The 22,621-nt window shown below is 39.5% G+C and overlaps 1 protein-coding gene across 13 annotated transcripts in view; it reads left to right on the forward strand.

The window, feature by feature from the left end:
• celf2 (cugbp, Elav-like family member 2) overlaps positions 1-8,945 on the forward strand; it is a 237,151-nt gene extending 228,206 nt beyond the window's left edge. For all 13 annotated transcript variants that reach the window (XM_039600905.1, XM_039600908.1, XM_039600909.1 and 10 more), the window contains 2 exons: positions 1,922-2,094; positions 4,122-8,945. In XM_039600905.1, coding sequence (XP_039456839.1) covers positions 1,922-2,049 — 128 coding nt within the window. In that variant the 3' untranslated portion in view covers positions 2,050-2,094; positions 4,122-8,945. The remainder of the gene's footprint in view (positions 1-1,921; positions 2,095-4,121) is intronic.
• Positions 8,946-22,621: the final 13,676 nt, after the last annotated feature.

The following is a 22,621-nucleotide window of genomic DNA, read 5'->3' on the forward strand; positions in this document are numbered from 1 at the left end:
TGTTTTGTTAGACTTTAAATAGCTGTAACTTCAATATTTAAGCGATAATTACAAAGAGAGCAATGATTGCTCTAAGATCTGATCTGGCTGAGCAACGTACCTGAAAGAGCAAACAATTAGGAAGCCTCATGCTTATCAAAAATAGACAATTTATAAAGTTTTACCCAACTCCACTATCCTTCCCACATGACACAAATGTGGCAGGAGACAGTTCTGCTAAAAATAGTGATGATTTCCGGCTCTCATAATCGGCTCATAAAGCCGAAAATGATCAAGTTTTCCACTGGGAAGTCGTCCTCCGATGGCCAGTTTCCAGAACATGTCTGAGCTATTACCAAGAACAGATTGTTTTTTTATTGGATCAGCCTATATTTTTGTGGTGCTTTACTTCAAGTACCATAGAAAAGAGAAACATTCATGGCAAGATTCTTCAGAAAGTTCCTGGAAGTTATTCATTTGGTACTTATTATTATAAGTCCTGGCGTAACGCAGATGAGTCGCCAACATAAACTGCTGACAATTCAAGAGAAGAGCCATTCCACTAATACCTGAATTTACCTGGATTTGAATGAGTCTTAGTAATACTTTAATAGCTCTGTAAAATTAAAAAAGTCCTTGTAAACTAAGCACAAACTAAATTTGAGTTGCCGTCTCAAACCATTGTGTCTATCTTCTATAAGTAATCCATATTTACACAGTTATTTCCAGGGAACTTTAGAAGGAACTGTTAGGGAATTGCATGAAGAATTCAGTGGCTCCTTTCCATCTGGATTTACATGTTTTCCTTACTGGTATGTTTTTTCTTTTAAAGTACTAGAGTAAATCCAGGGCAAATACCGTGTAGATTTGCATTTGTATGGAAATCAAAACCTAAATATTACACATATCCAATCCACAAGCAGCAACTAAGGAAAACAGAACTAAATCAAGCATGGATCCAGGAAAAAACTAGCGTCTGGTACTTGTCAGAAAATGGATTGCGGGGATGGATGTGAGACAAGCGAGACGAGGAGTTTACTGTCAGCTTCAGAGGTTGCAGATATTACAGGGGGAAGGGAAGCGTTAGCGTAAACAAAAATGACTTTTTGGGGAGAAGATAGAAAAATAAATCTCAGTATAACCCCAAATTCTGCTCCAAAACCTTTAATTTTACTTTTTAATCAAAAGTGGCCTTTGTCAAAGTAAATCTATGCTTTCATGCTAACTACAATCTGTTTTTTTTTTTGCTGTAGTCTTTTATTATTTAGTTGATGCAACAAACCAACATCCCTTAGGCCGTCATTACAGTTTAATCTTGTCTTATTGTGTAGCAGGAGTGTTGTTAAATGTATCAAAGACCCAGAAACAAGGTAAGGATGCCTTGTGTAGTATTTTTGTCATGCAAGAACTCGAGAACAAGGCGACAATAGCTTTAAATTGATTCCATAGATGCATCTCGTAAATATCTCACACGAGTTCAAATCAGTGACATCGATCCCAAGGTCAGAGCAAGTTTTCTGAAAATCGAATGTGATAACCTGAGAACAAGGCGATGTAGGATTTATGTAGGTAAGATCACATCAACACTGTAAGGAAAAGACCCTACAACATTAGGTTGAAACCCCAACAATCAGATGACTACTTTTAAACAAAGAGTTGGTGACAATGGGAAGGAAAAACTCCCTTTTAACAGGAAGAAACCGAGCACACAACCAGGTTCAGGGAGTGGCAGCCCTCTGCCATGGTCGGTTGGGGGGTGATCAGACGCCAGTGTGGTTGGGAATGAAGTAGTCCCATGTTAGGCTACCTGACACCCGTCAGTCTGACTCAGTAATGTTTTAAAAGCCTTCTTGTTGTTGTTTTAATACAGTTTCTTCTCAACTGACCTTCTTCTGACTTTTCCTCTAACCGTCCACTTTTCTCTTGCGCCCCCCCCCCGCAGGCTTCGTCAGCTACGACAATCCAGTGTCGGCACAGGCAGCCATCCAGGCCATGAACGGCTTCCAGATTGGCATGAAGCGGCTGAAGGTGCAGCTGAAGCGCTCCAAGAACGACAGCAAACCGTACTGATCTTAGCACTAGGGTCTATCTGCTCCCCATGTTAGCACTGCTAGGGTAAGTCCCCCCACAGAAAAAAAACAAAAATGATGAAAATGAAAAAAAAAAACAGCAAACCGAGCCACGACCTCTCTACACAGGGACTCGGGGGTGAGGGTTCAAGGGAGGGGATGTGGGAGGGAGGGGGAGACGACCTACAACCACCCTGAGGGAGACACACGCCTTGTTTTCTTTCTTTTTTTTTCCTTCTTTTTTTTTCTTGCTTTTTTGGAGACTCTTATGTTCAAGTATTATTATTTATTAGTTTTTTTTTGACACACATGAACGCTTCCATTACCACCATTACTTTGTGCAATTTTTTCTTTTTTTTTAATAATAATGGAAGAAAGTAGCTTTTTTTTTTCGATTTTTTGCTTCGCAGTTATTTAAAACTTTTCTCGGTGATTATTTATACTTTTTTCAGGACAGACGTAAAGACAAAGGAGCCATGAAGACTTTTTTTTATTTCCTCTCTCTCATTATGAACCTGAGGCCTGGTGAATGGTTCATTATTACTTTTTTTTTTTTAATTTTATGACGCGCACGCCGATATGCACATTCGACCTTTGACCTCCGCGGTGTTGGTTGCAGGCCGCCGCTGCTTCTCCAAAAACCCCTCTACGCCTGCTGGCAACCCGGGAGCAAAGGCTGCAAAACTTTTAGTGGCCTATTTTACAGTATAGTCAGTGGTAACATCAACCTGCCGTACAGTTACAGTCTACCACCGCAGGAAGGAAAACAAACACGCATATTCCAGCTTTTATTTATGTGAAAATTTAAAAAAAAATAAGAATTTTTTTATTTCTCAAAGGTAAAAATGAATAATTAGTAAATACATTTCTGGGTCAGATCACATTGGTCTTTGTTGTGAAAGGGATATTACAGCATGTAGAGCATTTTCAAAATAACATCCAGAATTTGATGAAGGCTATAATAATACTATTACTACTACTAATAATAAAAGAGTTTATGGGTTAAGGGGGTAAACTGAAAATACTTGATGTTTGTTTGAAAGATTAAAAAAAAAATAATTCAAAGTACAGAAAGCCACAGGCCTGTAAATTTTATTTGTAAAAAAAGCAGTTCTATTTTTATACAGCATTTTTACTGCCTCAGATTTAAAAGAAAAAAAAGGATTTTATTTATTGCCTATCGTTAAGTTATTGGACTCCTATAAAGTATACAGCATCATTATAAAGTAGACCCTTGTGGAGAAGTCTCGTGGAATTGGGTTCTCTGGTGTTTTTTTGGTGTTTTTTTTAGTGCAGAAAACCACAGTCACCAAAACATTTCGCTGCCATTCGAAGCCCCTCCCACCAGCACCACCACCACACTCTTCTCTTGTGCTGTTCACCCACCCATCTATCCATCCACCTCTCTCTCTTATTACCACTCTCTCCCTCTCTCCATCCATAGTGGGACTACTTCTTTCACTTGTCGAATTTCAACCTTTTTCCTTGCGTTTTTTTTTTTTTAATTTAATAATTTTTTTGTTTGTTTTGAGTGTTTTTTTGTTTGTTCGTAGCCCCTCCTTTACCTGCCGACTTTTACAAAGATCTGAAAGCAGAAAGGAACGAGTTAAAAGAACCTCCCCACCCGTTCCCCGTCTTAAAAAAAAATTCTCCCAAATGAACATCCATCCGGGATCTGATGGATAGCGCTTTGGGTGCTCCTTTGTTTACTTCTTGTTGTTTTTTGTGTGTGCGCGTACGTACGAATGAGTGAACGTGTGTTGTTGCTTGTTAGTATATAGACTTGAAACATCAATATCATTTTATATTACTAAAAAAAACCAAGAAAAAACGGATTTAAAGCTAAAATATTTGCCGATTAAATCAGTGAGTGGTGTTGCCGTTCTGCTGTTTTGCATTGTTGTTCGTTTGTTGTTGTTTGCTGTTTGTTGTTGTTGTTGTTTCTCCTTTATTTTTTTTATTTCATTTTATTTTATTTTTTTTTACATAAAAAAAGAAATGCTGTAGTGGTGTGGTGCTCTGGCTCTCTGTGTGTAACTCTCTCCTCTCCCGTTTTTTCTTTCCCCCTTTTAGAACAACCCATCTCCATGCCTGTTAGCTCATCGTTTGCCTAGCATGTCTCCGTGGTGTCGAAAAAAACACAAAACTTTAAACAAAAACAAACAAACAAAAAATACCCACCAAAAAAAAAAGTGCCATCGTCCTCCTCCTCCTCCCCCCATCATTGTTTTTTCTGATGTCTTTTCCGAGCTCACCTGATCATAACCTGGTTCTCCTCCTCCGCCACCGCCGTCTACTGACCTTTTTTGAACTTTTAGCTTTTTTTGGACTTTTTTTTTTTGTTTGTTTTTTGGTCTTTTTATGTTTTTTTGTTGTTTTGTTTTTGGGGTTTTTTTGTTCTTTTGCATGTGACCTCATTTGGATCTGTTTTCCGGGAGGGTTTCAGGGAGGGAGGGAGGCGATAAGGGAGGTGTGGGTAAGAAAATGAATCAATGTGAACAACAACATAAAAAAAGCTGCATTCGTATGAAAAACAACAAAAAAAAGACTGAGATTTTTATGGATAAACAAATGTTCCTTTTTTTTCTTTTTGAGAAAAAACAACAACCTGTGGCAAAGTGATTTCCATACAGTGTGTTTTTCTTTTGTTTCTTCTTCTTTTCTTCTTTATTGTTGTTATTATTATGTCAGTTATTTTTCCTTCCTTCTTCATTTAAAGTAAACTTGAAAGTTCACAACAGGAATTGGCGCATCTTCTTGCTTCTGGTGCCGATGGAGAGGAGAAAAAAACACACAAAAAACACACACAAAAAAAGCCACAAGAGCGCGGGCCAGAAGCAGTCGGCGTCAGTTTCTCTGAGAAATAAGACTACTTCCAAACAGTTTTGAATAAAAACTGTCTGATCAATATTAGACTCTCTCAGAGCTCTCTAATGGTTTTTACATTTTTCAGGCAGTGTAAAGTTTTTTGATAAGGCCATTTTAAGTGGCTCTGTTTCTCATTCAAAGTCTATATATAGAACCACTTTTTTCTAGAGTAGTTTAAAGGTAAAAATAAAAAAACGACATTTGCCCTGTTTGGGGGGGAGAAATGCTACCTACTTGTGTCACCTTTTGCTGAACTGACTCACAGATAGACAATCCGTGGTTTAAATGCACATGATGAAATGACCTATATTTTCTACTGTTTAAATGTATAGAGGAAAAAAAATACTACGATACCTGTAACCCGCGTTAACGTCGGTGCTTCTCGTGAGTTTAGTTGTGGTTTCATCACAAGTCTAACGGTCTTAAATGTCTCATGTTTTTCAAGAGAAGACTAAAAAAAAAAATCAGTTTACTTGAACAATAGACAAAGCCTTTCATATTACTATAACAGTTACTTTGTTTTTTATTATAATTTTCTTTTTTTTTAAGGAGTCCCTATTTGCTAAATTTCCTGTTGGTTAATTACCTATATGAAATTCCTAAAAATATATATAAATATAAATATATCTATATATATATATATATATATATAAAATGTCAGCTTGTGAAGCATCAATGTCATTATTATTTTATTTCTCTCGTGGGAAACAATATTTAGATGTGTTTTTGTTGTTCAGCAAAATGTCTTATAAAGAAAAAAAGACAAAATCAGTGGAGTTTAGTGCCAAATTCTGAAAGGTACTTCCTGCCTAGCGCGTCAGTGTATTTCTTGTGAAATTATTTGATAACATGGGTATTTTATTATAAGTGTTTTGTATGGATCCCTCATATTTAAAAATATAGATTTAAAAAAAAAAGTTTGTTAACTTGCTATTCTGTGGTCTTGTTGCCTGAAAATGTCATGTTTGCTTTTTTCTTTGTAAAGATGTAACAAAAAAAAACAAAAAAAGAAAAAAAGTGCCCATGTGTCATATATATATCTATACACACACACGCGCACACACATTCATACACACACGGACATGCGCGCACACACTCTCGTGCAGACCTCACAGTTTACTTTGTTATTGTGCATGAGAGCCCCTGAGTGTGAAAGCCTCTACAGCAACCGCTACCGCCCGCCAGCGTGCACAAACACACACACACACACACACTTTAAAAACACACACACACACACACGAGTCACGCGCTGATATTTTTAGCCATTGTACAGCAGTTTTACTCATCAAAGCCTTACCACAAATCTTTGCACTCCTGTTCTATCTCTTTCTATTAGTATCTCTCAGACTTACACACAAACACAGACGTCAAGCTTCAGCGTGGATTGTTTTGATTGTTTTCCCGCGCTCCGTCCCGCTCCTCAGCTCCCCCCAAAAAATGATAAATAAAGAAATAAAAATGGAGGTGAGAGTCATACGCAAAGCCTTATTTCTCAAGAACCCTCTTATCCCTTTTGTTGAGTTCAGAACGTCTCTGAGTCGGCGCCGTTTGTCTCAGACGGCGAGGATCATTACTTTTTGTGTATCACCTCAGACGAGCGCGCTTGCTTTCATGATGTAAGCACAGGGCAAGACTCGTTCGTTGCAAACGAGCCTCGATCTTTTGAGGAAAAAGCACACGCCGGCGTCGGCTGGTCAGGGGAGTGAGGCGGGATGGGTCCGGAGCAAGTTTTGAGGCCGTTTGATTTCCCCGTCGCCGAACTTGATCCTTCTGACGTTTCCTCTTCTTCTTTTTTATATAAGCGGTCATGAGACTTCTCCATGTGCGAGTCTTGTGGTGTAAACGGGCCAAAATCATGTTTAGATGCCAAAGTGTGTTATTGACATTCATCATAGTCGAGCCGTTTACATGGCACAGTGTTGTCAGTCTATTCAACTGCCCCCCGTCCCCCCTCCCTGAAAGCCTAGTTTACGGTCTGCAAAAAAACTACAAAAAATTAAAAAAAAACACAAAAAAAACTAAAGATGGCAGCATTATTTTCTACAGAAGCTCACCAGTAGCCTTAACCAGGGAGCGTTGTACCAGTATTACAGGAGATGTTGTCAGTCAGTGATGTGTGCCAAGTCTAGGTTCACTTTTGTGTGCCGTTAACCTCTCACTCGTCTGGGTTTTCACTCTTCCGCCATTTCGTACGATCGGCCACAGCGGGAAGGCTGAAATGGCGCCTCGCAGCAGTTGAAGGCGATTCAGAGAGAACGAGAGAGATGGAGGCATCTGTTTGAAGGATGCCCCTCTCCGTCTGGTTGTTGTCTCCCAGGCTAACCGGGGTTATTAGAAACAGGGCTATGTGGAGAGACGTCTTATTGGAATAGCGACGGGGGAAATAAAGCGCTTGTTGGTTGGAAAAGGAAGGGTCACATCCACGGGTCCCGCGCGCAGGCGAAAACAACAGCCAGAGCCGAGATGAAGGCAATACAGCTTTCATTATCCGCTCTCCGAGACCAAACGCGATGCCAAACTTTATGCGATCTCACGGAGGGAGGTGAGCAGACTTCTTTTTTTCCTAAATGCAGTACACACACACACACACACACACGAGGCGTGCCACAAACAGCCATAGCTACCTGTACGAAAGCCGGACAGTCCCCAGATCAGCGTCGATGGACCAGGTTTCGTGTAGTCGCGCCTTTTTTCAGCTCGTTCCAGCGCTGTCGTTTCCACATTCTGAGCGTCCCAAAAAAAGCAAAGACAAATTGCCAAATCTCACCGACTTGCACACAAGCCCCACGTCGCACAGTCTCAGTGTGAAGCATCTCGTCTTTGTGTCCATGTCGAAGCACAACAGGGCCGTAGAAACGGAGTTTCTGTCGAGCGGCTCGCCTCAGGGGCTGTCATCGCCGATGCTCGTTGTAATCTTTCTATCTTGTCACTGTTCACTTCTCTGTTCTCCTTCTTTCTTAATTATCTTAAGTGCTATTTATCAAACAATGAAATCTGAAAGGAAAAAAAAAATTGAACTTGTCGTTTTTTTGCATTATGGCTTATGTCAAGTTTTTTGAGGAAAAATGTTTTGTGTGTTCTCTCTTCCTGTGGCGTAAAAAAAGAGCTTGTTGTCTGTAGAGATTATCCAATTTTCTTTTCTTTTTTTGGGGGTTGTTGTTGCTGTTTGCTGTTGTTGATTTGTTTCTTTTTAATTCTCAAAAAGGTTTTCAAGTAGTTTTCAAAGTTATTGTCTCGAGAGAAGCCAAAGTCAATGCATTTCAGTGGATCCTGTAAGCGTGATGTATGTTTGTTTGACAACTCTTCGAAAATCTGTCACTGGATGGGATTTAAAAAGTACAAAAAATGCAGGCTTTCCTATTTCTACAACTGATTGTACTTATGCATTTTGTACCAGTGGAATTTTTTATACTGGAGATTAAAGGATACAACAAAAAAAATCTTAGAAAAAAAAAAAAAAACGCTGTCTGGCCTGGTGGTGTGGCCTGACCCTGACTGGTCCCCGAGTATGATTTCTAGCTGGCATCGAGAAAGTTGGCTTTTGATATAAGATTTTCTAGGAGATCTTTGGCTTTATTTCTTTCACTTCTTTTTCCTCACTTGAGTGTTGTTCTTTCTTTCTACCTTTCTTTCTAATTTTTTTTCCCCTTTTTGTCCGAAAAACAGAGCATAGGTGAGTGTCAGATCTTTCATTTTTTGCTTTATAAATAGTTCTTAGCAAGTTTGTCTATACAACAGCGGTAAGTTTCATTTGACTTCTGTATTGTGCCGTCTACACGATAAGACAATTATAGAAAAAGAAGGAATAGAAATATTTAGTCACCTTCAGTGGATTAATGTATTAGTTTAATAAAGAGATCAACTAATTAGAAGATTTTTGCTTTTAGCTGTTTAGATTTTTCCGGTTTCTCTGTCCTTCTCTGTGAACTAACTGTGTAGCTGAAGCAGTCAGAATTATTTTTGTAAACGTATGTTCTTGTGTGATGCAGTTTTTTGCTTCTGTCTCCTATATTAAACCATTTTTCCTAATACTTGTCTCTCTCTGTGTTGTTATGTTCCAGTGGCTGTCTGATGTTGTACTGTTTCACAACCTCTCTCCCTGCCATTCGCTCGTTTTCTCTCTCTTTCTCTTCTTCGTCACAGTCTCTCTCTCTTTCTCCCTCTCATTCTACCTTTCCCCTCTCATGTTCGTGTTTATTTATTTTGTTTAATTCATTTATTTATTTTGGTTATTGTTTTGTTCTTATCACATAGTAAAGTTGACTCCATCCGCAATGACAACTCACTATGCTGTTCTCACGAAACATAGTAAATATACATCGAGGTGTTTGTATGTATATTACTGTGTAGCCCAAGTCGTCGCGCGACAGTCAACAAGTGTTCCCCAACCCAAAAAATGGCAACGCGGGATCCTGCAAATCCAAATTTGACCAGGAACAACTAAAAGCTTGTTAGTTGGGTCTAGAAATCCCTTAGCTTAAAAGAATGGTTTGACATTTTGGGGGGAAATACACTCGTGCACTTTCTTGGTGAAAGGTTAGGCCTTCTCTCCTTTAAGTCTTTGAGAAATATATATCTTTAGATCCTTGGAGTTGCAGGGACTTGGTGACCTTTAGGTTGTTTTCTTTTCCCAGTGTCAGGTGGAAACCATAAAAAGTTTTTCTTAAACTGAGTACATAGTATTACTCTGTGTTTTATGTGCACAAGTAAGACTACAAGTTCCTAGTGGTTAGCACCACCTTGGCACTGGTAACAAGTCCTTTCACATCTTGACAGTCAGTGCTTATTTGCTTCAGGTCATTGAATGTTGTATGCCAGGTGAGCTTTGGCCATCACCCTGTTATACACTTCTCAGTGGTAGAGGACAGACTGGTTACCAAACTGAAGGAATAATGGCAACATTAATGTGAGCTAGTTAGCTGCAATGGTAGATTTGGATTGGTGTGGTGTTACTTCCTTTCAAATTATTGCCATCACTGTAGAAGACTTCGGATTATGTGCGGTCAGGGTTTCCTTCTATTTGGAGTCATAGACAGTATAAAAGATGAAAGTGAAGCCAACACAAAAGTTGCTTTACACTTGAGTTCCACCTAATGGCCAGCATGTGGGCGATACCTGCAGTTGCAAATGGCCAAAGTAGGGTAAAACAGTTGGCACCACAACAAAACACCTTTAGCTAGGTTCAGATTTTACATGATTAGTCTTTGTTTAGTTAGCCGTTAGAAAGCTAGCTAAGGCGCTTGGTGAAATTGTACAGTGTCAAAATGCTTCAAATATAGGTTGGATTATAGGTTAAAAACTGCATCTGTTGGGAGTTTTTTGTGAGCAGAATTGTCAGTGAGGATATGTTATCTCCTCCAGTGTAGACAGGATTTAACTGAAATCTGTCTTTATTCCAATAAACAGCAACTGAAAGAAAGTTCCTACACTTGGCTAGCTTATAGCTCCCTGTTTATAGCCATTTGTTCTTTTACACATTGCTTTTTGCACAGATTAAAGATTAAGTGTGTTAGTGAGTTTTATAAGTAATGATGAGGGGCTTTTATTTCACATATAGGCACAGCTGTTACCATTCCTTAAGCTAACTTAGCTGCTAGCTATAGCCTCTTTTGTCCTAATATCGCCTAATTTAGTTCATCCCAAGAAAGCAGATGAGTGCATTTCCCTAAATGTTGAATTATATTGTATATTGCTAAATTATTTGCATTCAGAAGCCATCTTTTACTAACTTTAGTCTGACTGAGGACTGTGACGTTTGATATTTTTCCCATCTTTTGAGATAAACCCTGAATTGGCCTTGAGTAAGAAAGTTAGCTCTGATCGGGGAAAGGCTAACTGTGAACGTTCCCTCATCAGGGATCGGCCTACTCAGTCCTCCTTCCTGTGCTGTCCGCTGTCCTGGGCGAGGCCTGTCCACTGTATGTCCACTCTTTGTCCAATCCACTCCCGTACTGTCTCACCGTCACAACTGCATCCCCAGTAGAGAGGAAAGAGAAGTCAAAGGTCAAAGTTTTCACCTTTCACTCACAGATATCAATCAGGGGTTTTTGACATGTGCTTGAATTGCAACAACAAAAGTGGTACTTTTGCTTCGATCATCAAAGGTTACCTCAGAGGAATGGCAATAACTCAAGTCTTCAGAAAATGGGAAGATCTGGAAAACACTCGCTCCTTTTAAACACGTAAATGCATATTTTTAAAATGGGTCTAATAACTCAGACAAACTGCAGATCCCCTCACATCAGTAGCTCTTTAAACCAAAGCTGCGACAAACAAAGCTCAGATTTCTTCTTTTTTAGAACTACATATCACAAATATTCACGTAGCTGTATATTATGTGCTCTCTGGCACATTATGGCGTCTTATCCTTTTCATCACTGCACCAGTCCACCTAGTCTGTTATTAAATATTGATTGTGAGGTTCAGGCAAGGCATACAATAAACTACCCTCAGCCTGTGGATCCTACCCTTGGATAGATAATATTACACCTCTATTATTCTCAATGTGTGGCCTGGAATTCAACAAAATATCTGCAGCTCTGAGTTTTTGGGTTGTGTTTTTTTTTACTTAGATGTTTTTCTATTTAGTTTTTGCTTGTTGGGTTTTATCCTATTTCTATAGAATCATTTTTAAAACATGAAAGAAGCCAAGATGGGAATGTTTAAGCCTTCAAACCATCAAAATTTAAGCAATGCTCAGAAACACATGCAGAACATTTTAAAGGATTTGCGTGCCTCGTGTGTGAAAGGTGACCACCACATCAGCTGTCACCCAACATGCTCCCAGATTCAAGGTAAGAGTTCAGTCAAACAGTAATCAAGTCAAACAGAGATTTGATGAGTGGATGTTCGAATTTCAACTTTTCTACTTTGTTTCCTTTTGAGTATTTTTAACACTGGAAGATTTCAAGAATTCAGCACTTTCCTTTCTTCTCAAATTTAAAAAGTACTTTGAACAGCATTTTAGCGGTGCAACAACACAGTTTTATTTCAAAAAAATTTGCAAACACTCCAATGAACAATATATTACAAAGCTAAATGTGCAGTGGAGAAAGGAAACAAATAGTTCCAGTGATAACAGGCACTGTTATTTAACTAAAAGCCATCATTTTGCTACAGTTGTATCCAGGTGACCTTAAGAGACACCACAAAGGTGTCCTCTAAAACACACCCATCACAAAGCCTCTCAGCCACATTGAATGAATAACACATGAATAAATCCCACAATCAATACCAGACTATTAATAGCGAGTAGACAGCAGTGATACTGGATCAATACACCAAGCACAAAGACACTGCGAATGAAAATAGAGGAGTCACGCTAAATGCAATGTTGGTACACCGGTGATGGTTTTGGAGTGTGACCAAGCCACTGCAAGTAAATTCAGGTCATATTTTGAATGATACGAGTGGAATATACTACATTAAAGCATTGTGCAGCTGATAATCAGCCCATTTGTTACCACCGAATCACACAGCTTGTGTATTATTCAGTCTCTGACAAGAAGCGAGACATGCCAAGGGGGCTGACAAACAGGCGCACACACTCTCAATCCGTCACATTCCCAGTGGAAACGCAGAGACTTCCTTCCTGCGAGGAGCGAGATGGGATGCTCTGTGCTCGCCGTCGCCACTGAGAAGCAGGGGAGAGAGAGCAGGAAATTGGTTGGGTCATAGAGAGAGGATGAGCGGAAGAAGTGTTTGATTTGAGCTAATCGAGATTAACAGCCAGCAGAGGCTGAGGCTCCGCCAGAGACAGCAGACAGGAAGCCAGATCGTTCCCGATGGGGTTACTTTATAGAGGGGTCAAAGGTCAAGGAAGATTTGCTGCACATGTTTAGAGTTCCAAAACTTTTCACAGGAAATCTAATTCAAGGAAAGGAGCATTTTTCCCCTGGTTACAACATTTCCCCACTATAGATACCAGGTATAAAGTTGCTATATATGGTGTATAAACCATTCACAGAAACAGGTACGACCCCACAAAATTAGAGAGACTCTTGAAGTAACAGAGGATCCCCTATGAGCAGCACTCTGCAACAGTAGGGAGGAAGAACACCCTTTTAACAGCAAAAGACCTCCAGCACACCCGGGCTCAGGAGGTGGCTGCATCCTGAGTCACATTTTTCATTCTTTCCTCCTCTCCTTCTTTCCTAGGGTGGAGACATTAGGAGAGAGGACTCAGTAAGGTCTAAATACTCTCAAACTCCCACTGGCTGGACTGACAATTTAAGTTTAAAAAATTTAAATTTCATGGACTAAATGTGGGTTTCAAATGTAGACATGCAGGTTTGGGGTGTGGTTTAACTACATCTCTAATTTGTAGTTATCATTTGAAAACAGGTAGTAACCCCACTAGTGATGTCATATTTCAGTTCATTTAATGGATGCTGTGCTTACTAGGCCTCAAATACATATATATATTAATCTAGAAGAGTAAAAAAAACACTATTTTACATGTTTAGCTCTGTTTATTTCTATTCACTGACCACTATGGAAACACAGAAGAGAAAGATGTGAAAATCCGCTTTGTGTCATTTAAAAATGAAATATTCATCAGCTTTCACAAAGAAGATCCATTGAATATTGGATTGTGTGCTTATTAACAACCATTTTAAGCTGTAATGTAATACAAACTGGCTATAATAAATATAAAACAGTACAGGAACTTTATCAGTGCCAAACACTAACACCAAAATGAGGCAAATTTAAGAATACAAAGCACGGTTTAAAAAGGTAATTACTGTGTTATTCTTGAGAGGGACCGCATTTTAAGAAGGAAAAATACGCACATTTTACAGAATACTTGCAAAGTCTGTAAATTAGCAGCAAATAATAATAATATGATCAAATGTCTTCAGTTATTGTGCAGAACTTTAGGTAAAAAAACAACGTCAAGAAAGAGCTCCTCTATCAGAGTATATCTACTGTAAGTACATCAGTTTTGTACTGAGCTGATTACATTATGATTTACATCTATTCAGCTTTTAAAGAGCAAAATCGTTCGTTTCCCCACTTTTCAAGCTTCCCTTTGAATTCGTCGTTCCACGGTGAGAAAAACAAAAAGGCACGACTGAGACTGAAACTCCAAATAAAGGCTCTCTTTGGTATGCAGGTAATTAAATTATAGTCTTGATCAAAGGAAGGCCTGGGAGAGCTTTTTATTTTTATTTTTTTTCATATTCACCTCCTATTTCTTATGCATTCCTTTGAAGAACTGAAGTGAGTCATTCCCCTTTGTTAGACAAAATATTCACCGAATTGTTATGCTTATGCAATGCTTAAGCTTGTTGGCAGAACACGGAAGAACCGGAGCAACATGCGTGTAAAAAGCAGCTACTAAAAGGAGTTTGTGCGTGCAGCTCCCGTCAGCAGAGTCAGCTGATGCAATGCTGCCATCTTGTGTTTTGAAAAAGGAAGGAAAGCCGTGATAAAAGGAAGTCCAGAAAACCAGCAGTCACAGAGGCGATGCTCTGCTGATACCACACAAAAGAGCGCCTCAGTATCGGAGGATAATGCCTGTGTGTGTGTGGTTTAAATGGGAAGCTCTTTGATGAGATTAGCACAATATACCATGCCCTTCATTAGGCCACTTATTCCTCACTGATATTTGAGCGTGCCGGATCTCAAATCAGTGTTTGATCTCTGCCAAAGGCTGTGTTTGTGTATTGGTACCTATCTCCCACAGCACCCTTTAGGCCTTTGAAGTAACAGTAACACTCCTGTGCACTTCAGTCACTACCTGTCGATACACACCACAGCTGTAAAGGTGGAGAACAATGATTAAAAATTCAGATTTATTGTTATTTTAAGCTGACAGCAGCATATGCACTTGATCAGACTAAGCTCTGTTTGATGAAACAAGTGTCTATCCCATGGGTGGGCAATCTCAGCCCACGAGGGCCGGTGTCCCTGCAGGTTTTAGATGTGTCCTCGAACCAACACAGCTGATTCAAATGGCTAAATTAGCTCCTCAACATGTCCTGAAGTTCTCCAGAGGCCTGGTAACGAACTAATCATGTGATTCAGGTGTGTTGACCCAAGGTGAGATCTAAAACCTGCAGGGACACCGGCCCTCGTGGACTGAGATTGCCCACCCCTGGTCTATCCCATAGCTGTAAACATGGAGCCAGCTTTTGAATGATTCTGCTGGTAATACTATTCGTTAAGGGTGGTGTTACCCAGCTGGTATGAAACATAACGTTCTTTCTTATCAGTTCAAAACCTTTAGTTATGTTATTTATATAGCACTAGTTCACAGCAACAGTCATTTCAAGATGTTTTATATTGTCTGATTGACTGATCCTCTGTGAAGAGCACTTAGTGAAAGTGGGAAGAAAGAACTCACTTTTAACAGGAAACAGAACAGAAAGTGGCAGTTTGTGTTTACATTCTTGTCTAGAGTGCTAACATAAAAGCAACCCTAATGTGAGAACTTATAGGAACATCATGTGCAGCCATGGGTGACCAGGTAGCCCACTCAAAGACTGTATGTAAAAGATGGACATCACCCACCTTACCTGTTCTGGAATATGCATTTTAAAGTCTCAAAATTAGCATTTTGGCTTTCACCATGTTTGTTTGTGTTTTTTGGATCATATTTAAAGGAAAAGGTGGATTAAGAAATTATAAGATAAGTTTTGGTTGACAAGCGCCATTCATGAAATTTGAGTGCAACATACAGTCACGGATACCAGCTAATTAGTGCTAAATAAGTAAGAGAACGATAAGAATGTCACTTACCAAAACTGGATTGTGTTTTTTAAACTATTGTTATTGTGTTTTATTTATTTATTTATGTATTTTACACAGGACAAAGTACACATCAAGCCATATTATTGACCAGATAATTCCATTAAAAATGCCCCAAAAAGCATCAATGCCACAAATAAAGTTCAAAATAAATCACAGTTTATATATGCCATAAAATGAATGACAGCTTCAAGGATCCACCCTTTCCCCACTTCCCCCGTACAGACACAGGCACCATGAGCTGCGTGTCTGCATTTGTAAACCTGCCTCGCTCATTCTAAGGTGAGTTTTTTACTCCTATGATTTCAGAAACATTTTGCCTCTTTCATTAGATTTATTTGAACATCTCTGTTCTAATAAAGATCTCTCGAGGTCTATAGTAGTCTTCCACTAAATGGGAATAAAGCCTGTGGATTTCAGTAGACCTTCAGTTGGTTAACCTGCGTGGGTTAATACATGGCAGCATCCTTTGAGTTAGTCGTCAGTAAACCTCAGTTTAAAGCAGGAAGAGTTATTTGGATACTAGTAACACTTTATCATCAGATTAGAAGAGACTTTCAGTGTGTCTGTCTTAATAATATGTTTTTTGTGTTTGATACTAAAAACATATAAAGCCTTGAAAAAAGTATATTAGGATCTTTAATCTACAACAGCTTCCTTACTCACTGTCAATAATCAGTGATTGAGAGATTATTGGTGGAAAACTCTTAATTAATAGCCTAATAGTTGTAAAATGGTGTGTAATACATGCTGACAATGACTAATGCGGCGCCAACAGAGTACTAATATGCGTGTGATTAAGCATCCAGTTAATGGTGATGGATCACTGTAGTTCTTAAAACTACTTAAACTAAAGGAACCTCACGTGCTCTCTCCCTCATCCACCACACAGCGAAGCAACGCAGAGCAACAGTGAAGAGGCTGAAAGAGAATTATATGAAAACAAAAGACAACAACCAGAGGTGCTGTTGTCTTACCAGCTGCTGGCCTGCTACTTTATTACTTTAGAGTTCCTATCAGTGAGCAAACATAAAAAAAACTATTTGTAGAACACATTTCATTCCAGGTGGAAGCACAATATCCTGCACAATGCAGTCGCAAGATACATAATCTTTCGACTCAGACAACTGAACAAGTGAATTCAAAAAAATCCTTTAAAAGATAGATAGAGGAGGTTGGGCATGTCCTTCCCCGGCAGGTATATGTACTCCCAGGTGGTCTCCAGCACGCCTGTATGGGCTGCTATCCCACCCGCTTCACCCATTTTTTCACATGTTTTGTGTAGGATGGACTTCCTCGACTGCCAAGAAATGCAGACTTACTGTACAAATCCTCTTATGTTACACAACATTAATATACACATGGCATGAAGTGACACACAATGGAAGAAAGGAAAAGCTCATAACAGCACACATAATGGGAATAAAACTCACATGTGGGCCACCATCCTTCACCCCAGGCCTATGAAGGATAACATTTTGTGCATGTAAACGTTCCTGAGGTGCTGGAACACTTAGAGAGGAGGCTCGTTTAAACGAAATATCCTCAGCAACTCTTTGGGCATGTTTTTTTATAGCTTTTATGCTTTGAGCACATTTAGCATGACATGCCAACCTGTTTCCAGCACGTTTGATCCCTCGGCTTACTTTAAGTGGACTCCTGATGAAGAAGTGTTTTGTTGTGTTTGCGTTAGGCACTCGTAGGTGGAACTGATGTAGAATTCGCTGCAGACAGCCGTGACACAATCAGTGGCTTAATAGGCCGTGAAATCAACACTCGTGGCAGGGCCAAGCCCGAATCAAGTCCCCCTCGTTGCCCCTTTAACATGGTCATGTGACACGTTAGGATAGCAAATAGGCAGTTACGCTAGGCGGCACAGGTCTGCAGGACCATCAAACACATACGTGATTACCTCCTGGCTGTGACGCTGTTTCCTGTCACTGAGCCCGGAACAGACTGAGGCGTATCGATTGATCGGACCACACATCCATTTAAAATTGGCTGCTTGTTTGTGTGTTTTTCTGGTTTGCTCTCCACAGATTTCAGCTCTGATTCACCGGAAAGTGCGTCCTTGACAAATGAAGGACATCTCCAATAAATGAGCACAACATGCAGCAAATGAATAAATCAATGGGTAACTGGGATTGAATCTGACATTGTTGAGAAAAGTCAATACGCAACCTAAGAACACCTAAGCATTAAATTAGAGGTGTTTGTTCTCTTTATTTGTGCACCTCTTAAAGACTTCTGGGTTGCTGTGAAGGCCTAACAGCTAATCTCTGAAAGATCCTTGACATCACTTTACTGAACTTTGCTGTCTGATAGCACTCATTTATAAAAGTATTCAGACCCTTTGCCTCAGTCTTGTTTCCTTTGATAATCATTGAGACGTTTCTAGAATGTGATTGTGGTTCACCAAAGGCTAACAGAAGGGACTGCAAAGAGTTTAGAAAGACAGTATCTTCTAAAGCACCTTTGCATGTACATAGGTCCAATATCTTGTTTTTCTACATAAAAACTTTAGCACAACAGTGCAGAAAAATTTTTGGGGAAAAAAGTTTCTTTGTTTTGACTAAAGAAGTGATTAATATTCAGTTTAATCCTTTCAGAACGGGAGAAAGTATAAAGCAGAATTTACATACAATCGTATTAAAAAGGAACTTATATCCATGAGCAAATCTCAGTGTCTCACATTGTTGTTCAGAAATTTTGGCCTCCTCCTCTTTACAATGTTGCTTCAGTTCTTACGTTTGTAGGAATTTATTTATGCACAGCTCTCTCGAGGTGCCACCTGATCTGGTTGAGCTCATTTTCTGACTCAGTCAGCTGTCTGATTAGCTAGCGATTTCCTTATATTCAGACAATATGCCACATCTGTTTATGTTAGTGAAAACTGGCTAACTATGCTACCCTTTAATAGTCCATTTAACCACAACCTGACCTGGAACAGCTTAAAGAAGAGAGGCTGGCTATGAATGTTGACTTCTTGGTTCCTCTGTGGGATTTTTGATTCTGTTTACCAAATGATGGCGGCGTGTTACATTTGAAGGCATCAGGTGTGGTCCCGGTCACCAGTCAGCGCTCTGCAGTCAATAATATGGTCTGCTAGTGGGGGTTAAGCAGCTCCTCTCTATAAACAGTATGCTCTCGAAAGTAAATAGTGCAGCCCCTGTACCCAGGCCTCATTATACACTCTGGGTGTGTGTTTAAGGCTCCTTCAGGGCCTCGGCGCCTGCTGTAACGGCAGTGAAACACAAAACAGCAGACAGATCCTGGCTGAACTAAGCTGCACGCTGCTGAGCGCGCTCAGAACGCCGCTCCGCAGCTTGGTCTCAGAGAGGAAATCTGCAGGATGTGCACAGATTTAAAACTCTTAAAGATGTTTTAAAGACAATTCTGGTACTGAAAGCACCAGTTCCCCTTTCCTTTCCTTTCCTTTCCTGTCCTTTCCTTTCCTGTCCTTTCCTGTCCTGTCCTGTCCTGTCCTGTCCCAGTGTAAAGCCACTTGTACTGAACTTTGTGAACAGAAATCTCCAATGAGCAACCCTCTGGTGGCCCTTTCCTTTCTAGTGCATCAAAGTGACATATCCACCTGCTGTAGGGAGCACTTGCTGGGTTTTTTAATCTCACAATCACTCCACATCTTTTTGTTCAGTCATTTTCTGTCCTATCCCAGTTACATTAACTGTGCACATTCAGGAAAAAAGGCAAATTTAATACTTTCAAAAGCATTTTGAAGAGAAAACCTGACACTAAAAGGACCACTATGATCATCCCTCATCTCTTTTTGTTTTCACCACAGTAGGTTGCACATTATCAGCAGGTTGTCTAAAATTAGGACAGGTTTTATTTTCTTAGTTTCTTTTTCATACAAATAGGCCAGGAGCAGGTCTTTTAAACATCATGACAGCTCCCCCCCCCCCAACTCCTTTTCTTTTCTTTTTCTCTTTTTTTTCATGTCCAACATCAATGAAATATAATTTTTCAGACAAAAACAAGAAGATATAAGAAAATATCCTTTGCATCCAAGCCCATCTGCAGGCTATGCTTTTAATAGCATCAAAAACACAATTTTACTCCTTTTTCCTTCCTGTGCTCCCAAACTATTGGAGGCTGGAGGTGCATTAAGGGCCTTTTGTTATCCTATACTCTCTTTTCCATGAAGTCCAGTTTGGTTAGATTAGGAAATATGTAAAAAATGTTATGATCTTTAAAATGATTTGGATCAGAAATCTTACAAATAATATTGCACTGATGTGATTATTAAAGCAAAACTGGAGCCAAACTAGTCTAGAACGTACGCTGTTTATGCCACTGGAGAGCAAATGTATCTAAAGAGGGCAACTGCTAATGCCTTATCATTATGTAATCTGTTATTTTATCAGCAAATGCCTGCATTGTTGTTGTTGTGTAAACAGCGGCGGTAATGGATTCCTCAGTGAAGCCAGACGAGGGAAATGTTTCCACACCGCGTGAAGCGTGTGGACACTCGACACCCTCTTCATCAGAACAAGTCCTGTTTGTCGATGAAGCCGAGATGGGAATACAAATGAATCCGGTGGAAGCGGCAGCAGCAGATTAAAGTGTGAGATGGAAGAAGTTCATCCCAAAGCCTCTAGGACAGGGGTTTCAAGTATAAGGCCCGGGGTCTAGAATAGGCCCCGCAAAGACTCCAAACCGGCCCACTGGAAGGCTTTGGAATTTTCTATGGATTTCTTTCATAGACTACAGCATTTCTGTATCATCTCAAGAAAACTGCGACTGTACAGTTGAAATTCCTCTTCTTTTTCTTATGTTGCGATATCTCAGGGAGTAAGTATGCAGTTAAACTTCTTCACACAGACAGAAAGGGGAGTTTCACTAGTCCGGCCCACTTCAAAGACAGATTAGACCGGAAGTTTTTGTTTCCTCCACATGCAGTTATAAATGGAACCACATGAATATTAAACACCTTTTACTTGGATTAACTTGAATGCAAAAGCACCACATTTAAATTTAATCTCAGCGTGACAGTGCACGCCTGTGATTAACATGCTATCACTGATTAATATGAACATACTGTATGAAACCCCTGCCAAGGCTTATGGGGTGACACCATCCCCTTCAAAATATAATCCACCCTCCCTGGAGCCCTAAAAGAAATACCACTAAACTAGACTAAAATCCCAAATGGATTAGAATTTGTTCGGACCAGTGGTGGATGTAACAGAGTGCAGTCTTAATCTACTTTTTCTTACACATGTACATTATTGTCTATATTTTACATGCAAATACTGCATTTTGTACTCCTTGTCATTTGTTTTAGAGCTTCAGTTACTTCCTTTTTGGTGGATTTTAAAACTGAAATCCAAGAATATGTGATGCTGTATCAGATAACGATACCCAGCGCAGCATCAGTGATTAAACTAATCTCCAGCTCCATCATTAGAAGGTTATACAGATGGCTGTCCCTCCCTGACTCCGGTTTCTTCCTGTTAAAAGGGATTTTTTACTTTCCACTGTCACCAAATGCTTGCTCACAAGGGGTTTGTCCACTATTGTAGGGTCTTTACCTTACAGCATAAAGCACCTTGAGGCCACTGTAGTTGTGTTGTTCTGCACAATGAGTACTTTCTTCAATACTTGGGACAGATACGACTATACAGACAAAATATTTTGACACACCTTTTTATTGATCTTGTCCTGAGCTTTGACCTCAGCTTAAATGTTTAGAGAGATGTTCACGCTTCAGCTTACATTTCCATGTTCCAGCATGACTGCGGATCAGCACACATAGTGAAGCCCATTAAAGAATGGCTTGATGAATTTGACTGGCCCACACAGAGCCCTAACCTCAACCCCATCAAACACCTTTGGGATGAACGAGAATGGAGACTGTAAGCGTCCAACACCAGTGTCTGACTTTACAAATGCTCTTCTGGATAAAAGGGCAAGCTCCAAAATCTTGTAGAAAGCCTTCAGGATGTCATAAAAGTGGTTCAGTACTTTTGTCACAGCTACAGTGAGGGAGATGAGGTTTGTTTTTGAATGCAGAAAGCCATATTTATTAATGTTAGAACACTTTCTGGAATATCTATGGCAGATAAAGAAAACAGTCTAGGAATAAACATAAACAGGGTCATTAAAGAAGAGAAAGTAGTCACAAATGACTGGAAGTGGCCAATTTAGTTGCTAAAATAGCCAAGGATTAAGTGGGATTGTGCCTTTTATTTAAATAAACATTTGCTTCACCACCTTGCAAAATAGTTCATTCAATACAAAACTATTGTTCTCACGTCACGCTTCACAATACCCACATACAATAGATACCTGCTAACTACACATGTATACATCACTCCCACGGCACTCCTGGTACACAGAACAAATCTCTGAGTGTATTTTATTGCGTATAGCAACCATTTGTAAGCATTTGTTTAGATTTTTTTCCTTTTTTCTGTACACATTTTTTAATTAATTAATTTTTCTACCATATCTCAGATTAACTTTTTTTTTTAATTCTTTTTTTTTTTCAATAAAATTAAGTAAAAAATAAAACCACTGTCACAAACCCTGCAGTATTTCTTTAATATTCATATTATTATTGCTTTTAATTGGATCTTTTTCTATCTCTCGATGCAAATTTTGAACTGTCTTTGGTGGGATGTGGACTACCATATAGGAAACGCGTGGCTGATTTTTTTAACCTAGTCAGTAACAAACATTAAACCCCAATAAATATTCTCGGGGAAAAAAATAAGGATACATTAAAAACTATAAAACAAATAAATAAAACTGATATGGAAGTTGCAAGCGGCCCCGTGATTGATTATTTGATCGATTATTGTGATTAAAACATGTATGACATTCTGATTCGGACTCTGATCAGAGCCCACGGTTTTCCTGTGATTTTCCTGGACTCCGTAGGAAGCAGGAGCGACCCTGAGCCCTGTGGCTCATGTTTGTGTGAGGGCAGT

Source organism: Oreochromis aureus, linkage group 17 (assembly GCF_013358895.1).
Source record: "Oreochromis aureus strain Israel breed Guangdong linkage group 17, ZZ_aureus, whole genome shotgun sequence".
NCBI lineage: Eukaryota > Metazoa > Chordata > Actinopteri > Cichliformes > Cichlidae > Oreochromis > Oreochromis aureus.